Source organism: Fringilla coelebs (assembly GCF_963513975.1).
Source record: "Fringilla coelebs genome assembly, chromosome: 32".
NCBI classification, from domain to species: domain Eukaryota; kingdom Metazoa; phylum Chordata; class Aves; order Passeriformes; family Fringillidae; genus Fringilla; species Fringilla coelebs.
In genome coordinates, this window is record NC_140058.1 from 29,562 (window position 1) to 36,312 (window position 6,751).

The 6,751-nt window shown below is 67.9% G+C and overlaps 1 protein-coding gene across 1 annotated transcript; it reads left to right on the plus strand.

The window, feature by feature from the left end:
* On the plus strand, positions 1 to 5,888 carry SAMD1 (sterile alpha motif domain containing 1). Its single transcript, XM_084223819.1, has 6 exons — positions 1 to 395; positions 444 to 554; positions 2,284 to 2,566; positions 2,822 to 2,915; positions 3,531 to 3,642; positions 4,676 to 5,888. Exons 1-6 carry the CDS (start codon positions 24 to 26, stop codon positions 4,838 to 4,840), a joined length of 1,137 nt encoding a protein of 378 aa, XP_084079945.1. The 5' UTR covers positions 1 to 23; the 3' UTR covers positions 4,841 to 5,888.
* Positions 5,889 to 6,751: the final 863 nt, after the last annotated feature.

The following is a 6,751-nucleotide window of genomic DNA, read 5'->3' on the forward strand; positions in this document are numbered from 1 at the left end:
CCGGCGGTGCCGCGGGGGGGGCCATGGCGGTGCCGCCGCCGCCGCCGCCGGGCCCCGAGCAGGCCCCGCGGTACCAGGAGTGGATCCTGGACACCATCGACTCGCTGCGTTCGCGCAAGGCGCGGCCGGACCTGGAGCGCATCTGCCGCATGGTGCGGCGGCGGCACGGCCCCGAGCCCGAGCGCACCCGTGCCGAGCTGGAGAAGCTGATCCAGCAGCGCGCCGTGCTCCGCGTCTCCTACAAGGGCAGCATCTCGTACCGCAACGCCGCCCGCGTGCAGCCGCCGCGCCGCCCGCCGCCGCCCGCCCGCCGCCCGCCGCCCGTCAGCCTCCGCGACACCGCGCGGCTGCTCGGCGGCGACGGCCGCCTCACCCGCGGCCGCCTCCAGGGCTCGGCCGCGCCCGGCGGCGGCGGGGGGGCGGCCGGGGCGGCCCCCGGGGCGGGCGGCGGCGGCGGAGCGGGCGGCGGGGCCCGGCCCGAGCGCACCCGGCTGGGCGCCATCGCCACGGCCCGCGGCGAGCGCGGGAGAGCGGCCGCGGGGAGGGCGCGGAAGGTGAGGAGGGGGCGTGAGGGGAGCGGCGAGGGGCTGAGGGGAGTGGGGGGCCCCGCGCATTGTCAGGGGGAGCGCGGGAAGCGGGGGGGAGCCGTGAGGGGCTGGCAGGAATAGGGGTCTGGAGGGGGCATCGGGGGCTGAGGGGACCCCGAGGGGGCATCGGAGGGAGTCATGAGGGGCTGGGGGGGCGGGGGTCGTGAGGGGGCACTGGCGGGGACGGGACCGGGAGTCGTGAGGAGGAGCCCGGGAAGAGGGGGAGCGATGAGGGGCTGAGGGGAATGGGGGGTGCGGGGGTCGTGAGGGGGCACCGGGAGGGTGCTGGTCGTGAGGGGCCGAGGGGAGCGGGGGGCCCTGAGGGGACGCTGGGGAGGGGCCCGGGGGTCGTGAGGGGGAGCGCGGGAAGGGAACGAGACATGAGGGGAAGAGGCGGGTCCGTGGACAGGGGATGGTGGGGGCACCCTGAGGGGTGCGAGGGCCGTGAGGGGGAGCGCGGGAAGGGCCGGGGGGCTCGGGGGGCTGAGAGGAGCGGAGGGGCCCGGGGGTCGTGAGGGGGCACCGAGCACTGAGAGGAACGGGGGGCGCGGGAAAGGTTCGGGGGTCGTGAGGGAGCACCCGGGAGGCCTGAGGGAATCCTGAGGGTGTGAGGGTCGTGAGGGGGAGCGCGGGAAAGGGGGGGACATGGGGGACCCGGGGGTCGTGAGGGGGAACGGGGGGCTCTGTGAGGGGGGGGCCTTGAGGGGACACTGGGGAAGGGGCCGTGAGGGGTTCGAGGGTCGTGAGGGGGAGCCGGGAGGGCTGACGGAGCCCTGAGGGCATGGAGGGGACTGGGGGGCTCTGGGAGGGTGACCCTGAGGGGGCCAGGGGTGAGGTGGTGGGAATTTGGGGCTGTCCAAGGGGGCCGGGGGGTACTGGGGGAACTGGGGACAGGGGTGGTGAGGGGACACTGGGGACATGAGGGGACCCCTGAAGAGTTGGTGGGGACACGAGGTGGAGGGGACCTGGCAGAGGCAGGACACAGGACACAGAGAAAGGGACTTGGGGAGAGAGCCCGAGGGGATTTAGGGATCCCCTGAGGGAACTGGGGCAGCTGAGGGAACCTGAGGGGGTCTCCTGAGGGGGTTGGGGACACCCTTTAGGGACCTCTGAGGGGATTGGGGGCCTGAGGGGACAGCAGAGATCTCAAGGGGATGTTGGGGACCCCCAAGAGGACTTGTGTGACCTGGAGAGGGGGGAACAGAGACAGGGGAATTTAGGGGACCTGAGGTGACAGTGGGGATCTGAGGGGACAGTGGGGTCACCAAGAGCCAAGACTGGCTGAGGGTGGGGGGCCCAGAGGTTGGGGAAACCCCAGGACAAGTTGAGGGGGGACGGTGACAATTCTGGCGTGACAGCTCTGGGGGAGGGGGTGTAGAATTGGGGGATCCGGGGTTTGAGGGGGAAACCTGCAGGACTGTGGCGGGTTCATTTTTGGGGGTGTCCTGGATTTGGGAGGGTGACTTTCAGGACTGAGAGTGTTCTGAAGCTTTTGAGGGGGCAGTGTCACACTGTGGGGGGTCAAGGAGCAGCTTTGGAGCCCCTGTTTTGGGAGAGCTGTCGATCTTGGTGTCAGGGCTATACATTTTTCGGGGACCACAGACTTTTGGGGGGCCATGGATTGTCGGGAGGGGGGAAGAGTCTCGGCTCCTGGGGTTCTGTGTGGGGTGACGCTCATGGTTTTGGGGACCCCCAGCCCCCCTGCAGCAGCAGCGAGGCCTCGGCACGGGAGGAGGAGGAGGAGGAAGAGGATGAGGATGAAGAAGACGAGGACGGGACGGGCTCGGAGGCCTCGGAGGACGCGGGGCCCCCCCGGCAGCTGAACGGGGAGGGCCGGGGGGGGCCCCCCCTGCGCCCCCCGGGGCAGCCGCCCCCCGAGCGGCCCCCCCAGCCCAAGGCCTGCGCCCCGGGGGAGGGGGGCTGCCAGCACATGGCCCCCCTCAAAAAGGAGGGGGCCTTCGGGCAGCCCGACAGAGCAGGTACTGAGGGGGGCAGGAGGGTTTGGGGGCGATGGGGGCAGTTTTGGGGGTACTGAGGGCAGGTGTGGGGGCAGTTTGGGGGTGGGGGTGTGTAAGTTTGGGGGTGCTGGGGGGCAGTTCAGGGCAGAGGGTGGATGGTCAGGTTGTGCTGGGGGTCACTCTGGGGGTCAGTTGGTGCTGGGGGTCACTCCGGGGTCACTCTGGCTGGGTGGTCACTCGGGGCTGTCCCAGGGTAACCCGTTGCTGTCCCCGCAGTGTCCCCGGCGCTGGCGGGGGCTGAGCCCTCGGTGCCGCTGTCTCCAGGCCGGCCGGGCCCCCAGGCTGCTGAGGGGGCCCCGTTCAGCTGCACGTGAGTCAGGGGCCAGTGTCCCCTTGTCCCTCTGTGTCACCTGTGTGCCACCCAGTGTCCCTTGTGTCCCTCTGTGGCACCCATGTCCCACCCAGTGTCCCCCTGTGTCACCCATGTGCTACCCATTGTCCCCTTGTGTCCCTCTCTGTCACCCACACCCCACGCAGCGTCCCTTGTGTCCCTCTGTGTCACCCGTGTCCCCCCAGGTGCCCCATGTCCCCCCCAGTGTACCCTTGGTCACCCATGTCCTAGCCAGTGTCCCTTGTGTCTGTGTCACCCTTGTCCCATCGAGTGTCCCTCTGTGTCCCACTCAGTGTCCTGCTGTCCCCATCACCATTGTCCCCATGTCCCCCTGGATGTCCCCTGTCCCTGTCACTATGTCCCTGTGTCGCTCCCCTGTTGCTGTGACCCTGTCTCCAGTGTCCCCTGTCCCAGTGACTGTGTCCTGGTGTCCCCCTGTCCCTCCCAGTGTCCCAATGACCGTGTCCGTGTGTCCCCCTGCATGTCCTCGTGACGCTGTCCCTGTGTCCCAGTGACCATGTCTGTGTGTCCCCACGGTGTCCTCATCGTGGTGACCGTGTCTGTGTGTCCCCGTGACGCTGTCCCTGTCCCCAGGGCCGGGCGCAAGGACAAGGCCATGGACCCGGTGGAGTGGTCAGTGCGGGACGTGGTCGAGTACTTCACCGAGGCCGGCTTCCCCGAGCAGGCCGGGGCCTTCCAGGAGCAGGTGGGGCCACCCCTGTCCCCTCTGTCCCCCAGGTGTCCCCACAGTGTCCCTGGGGATCCCTGCCACCAAGAACAGTCCCCTCCCTGCAGAATTCCTCCGTGGCCCCCCCTGCCCCCTCCCGCTGTCCTCCGGGTGTCCCTTCTGTCCTTGCGGGTGTCCCCAAGCTGTCCCCTCTGTCCCTGGGGCTGTCCATCCCCAAGGTGTCCCCTCTGTCCCTGGGGCTGTCCCCTCTGTCCCTGGGGCTGTCCCCTCTGTCCCTGGGGCTGTCCCCAAGGTGTCCCCCATATTTTCCCCATAGGTCCCCACCCCTCCCCTTTGCACCCATCCCCATCCCCCAGGGTCACCCTGGGTGTCCCCTCTGTCCCTGGGGTGTCCCCAGTCCCCCTGACCACACCTCCTCCCTCCACCCTCCCTGGGGTCACCCCAGGGTCCATCCCCCCTGTCCCCTGGGTGTCCCCCCACTGTCCCTCCCTGAGGTATCCCCACTGTCCCCGTGTCCCTTTGTCCTTGCAGGTGTCCCCAAACGCCATTTCCCCCACAGATACCCCCCCTCACCCCACCCTCCCCCATTGCCCGGGGCTGCTCCAGCTTCTGTCCCCTGGCTGTCCCTCACTGTCCCCTGGCTGTCCCTCACTGTCCCTGTGGCTGTCCCCTGTCCCTGTGGCTGTCCCCTGTCCCCGTGGCTGTCCCTCACTGTCCCCAATGTCCCCAATGTCCCCAGGAGATCGATGGCAAGTCGCTGCTGCTGATGCAGAGGGCCGATGTGCTCACAGGGCTCTCTGTCCCTGTGTCCCCCGAGTGTCCCCTGTCCCTGTGGCTGTCCCCTGTCCCCGTGGCTGTCCCCTGTCCCTCACTGTCCCCAATGTCCCCAATGTCCCCAGGAGATCGATGGCAAGTCGCTGCTGCTGATGCAGAGGGCCGATGTGCTCACAGGGCTCTCTGTCCCTGTGTCCCCCGGGTGTTCCCTGTCCCTGTGGCTGTCCCCTGCCCTGTGGCTGTCCCTCACTGTCGCCAATGTCCCCACTGTCCCCAGGAGATCGATGGCAAGTCGCTGCTGCTGATGCAGAGGGCCGATGTGCTCACGGGGCTCTCCATCCGCCTGGGCCCCGCGCTCAAGATCTACGAGTACCACGTGAAGCTGCTGCAGCGCAGCCACTTCCAGGACGAGGAGCCCCCCCCGGAGCCCTTCCCGGCCTGAGAGACCCCCCCGGAGCCATGGGGGCCCCCCCAGACCCCCCGGGCTCCCCCCGGACCGGTGGGGACACCCCCAGACCCGTGGGGACACCCCCAGACCCGCGGGGACACCCCGGGATCCTGGAGGGCTCCTCCCTCCCCCCGCTGCTGCACACAGAGACTTTGGGGGGTGGCTGAGGGTCGGGAGAGGGGGGTCCCACCCCTTTTTTGGGGAGCCCCACCTCTCTTTGGGGGCTCCCACCGCTTTTTGGGGGGACCCACCTCTCTTGGGGGGGTCCCATCCCTGTTTAGGGGGTTCTTGCCTCTCTTTAGGGTCCCACCTCTAATCTGGGCGGGTCTGCTCTCATTTGAGGGGCCCCACCTCACTTTGAGGGGGTCTCATCTCTGTTTTGGGGGGTCCCACCCCTCTTTGTGGGGGTCTCTCTTTGGGGGGGGCACTGCTCCAGGGAGACACCCTTCTTTTGGGGGGGTCTCACCCTTGATTTGGGGGGGCTTCTCTTTGGAGGGTCATTTCTCCTTTGGGGGGGTGCCACCCCTCCTTTGGGGGGCTTCTCCTTGGGGACCCCTCTTTTAGGGAGGTCACTTCTCTTTAGAGGGGACACCCCTCTCTTTTGGGGGGGTCCCACACCCTGAGGGGGTCACCCCTCTTTTTGGGGGGTCACCCTTCTCTTTTGGGGGGTTGTCACCCCTCTCTTTTGGGGGTCTCTCTGGGGCACACTGGGAGTGGGGACACCCCGCTCCTTGTGGGGTCACCCCTCTTTTTGGGGGGTGCCCCTCTGGGGGCGGGGTCACCCCTCCTTGAGGGAGCCCCCTTTTTAGGGGATCCCCCTTTTCTTGGGGGGGATTTTTACCGCGGGGGGAGGGGGTTGGGGGGCTCTGCCCGGAGATGTTTTAACCTTCCCCAGCCCGTGCCCCCCCCCCCAAATTGGGGTGCGGCCCCCCCACCCCTTGGCCACGAGGGGGGGAGCCCCTCCAACCCCCCCCCCCCGCAGTCTGTGCCCCCCCCTCCTTCCCCGGGCCTGGCTCGTTTTGGGTTTTTTTTAAATAAAAACGGAAAAATGAAATAAAATCAACATAAAATCTCGGAGTTTGGGGCTTTTGGGGGGTTACCCCCATTTCGGGGGGTACTCCCACCTTAGAGACCACCCAAAAGGGGTTGGGGTGGAATGGGGGGGGGCAAGGGGGGCATTTGGGGGTCTCGGGGACCCCCAGTGAGAGGAGGGTGCTGCGCATGCGCTGGTCCTCCCGCCCGCCAGGGGGCGCCGTTGGTCCCACAGGAGCCGCTCCCTCCGCTGCTGGGCCAGGGCCGTACAGCGCCCTCCTCTGCGCATGCGCCCTGCAGGAGCAGCTGGAGCTGCCGCGCCTCCTACGGCGGCCGGCAGGGCCCAAAAAGCGCGCTCCATAAACAAGCCTCAAAAATGGCCTCAACTTCTCCAAACAGCCCCAGAAAAGCCTCAGGCGCCGCTAAAACCACAAATGCCCCAATGTTCTTCGAGCCGCTGTGAATCATGCTCTGCCTCCCCACGGCCCCTCCGAACGACAGGACCCCCAAACAGTCCCCTGCTGCCCCCACATGCCCGGAAGGCCCCATAAACGTTTATATGGGATCGCTCCCCTCCGTGTGCCCCTACGGGGGCCGGACAGGCCCAAACTCCGCTCTGTTTTCTCCCCAAATAAGCTCCACGTCCCTCTTTCCTACAGCGGCCGGAGAGGTCCAAAGTCCGTCTGCTACGCGCATGCGCAATAGCAGTTTCCCGGTGAAGATGGCGGCGTCCGTGTTCGCTTTTTCCGTACGGCGGCCAGCGGGGCCAAAAAGCCACGTGCCCTCTCCCCACCCCCTCATCCCGCGTTCCGACAGCGGCCAAAGGAGCCGAAAACCCCTCCTTGTCCTCCCTTCAGCTCTCCCCCATCTCCA

Bases quoted from the DNA above. Each gene is read 5' to 3' on its own strand.
- SAMD1 (XM_084223819.1), top strand. From the start codon at position 24: ATGGCGGTGCCGCCGCCGCCGCCGCCGGGCCCCGAGCAGGCCCCGCGG. The intron at 396-443 runs GCCGCGCCCGGC...GCCCCCGGGGCG, and splicing joins GCGGCCGCCTCCAGGGCTCG to GGCGGCGGCGGCGGAGCGGG. The intron at 2,567-2,821 runs GTACTGAGGGGG...CTGTCCCCGCAG, and splicing joins CGGGCAGCCCGACAGAGCAG to TGTCCCCGGCGCTGGCGGGG.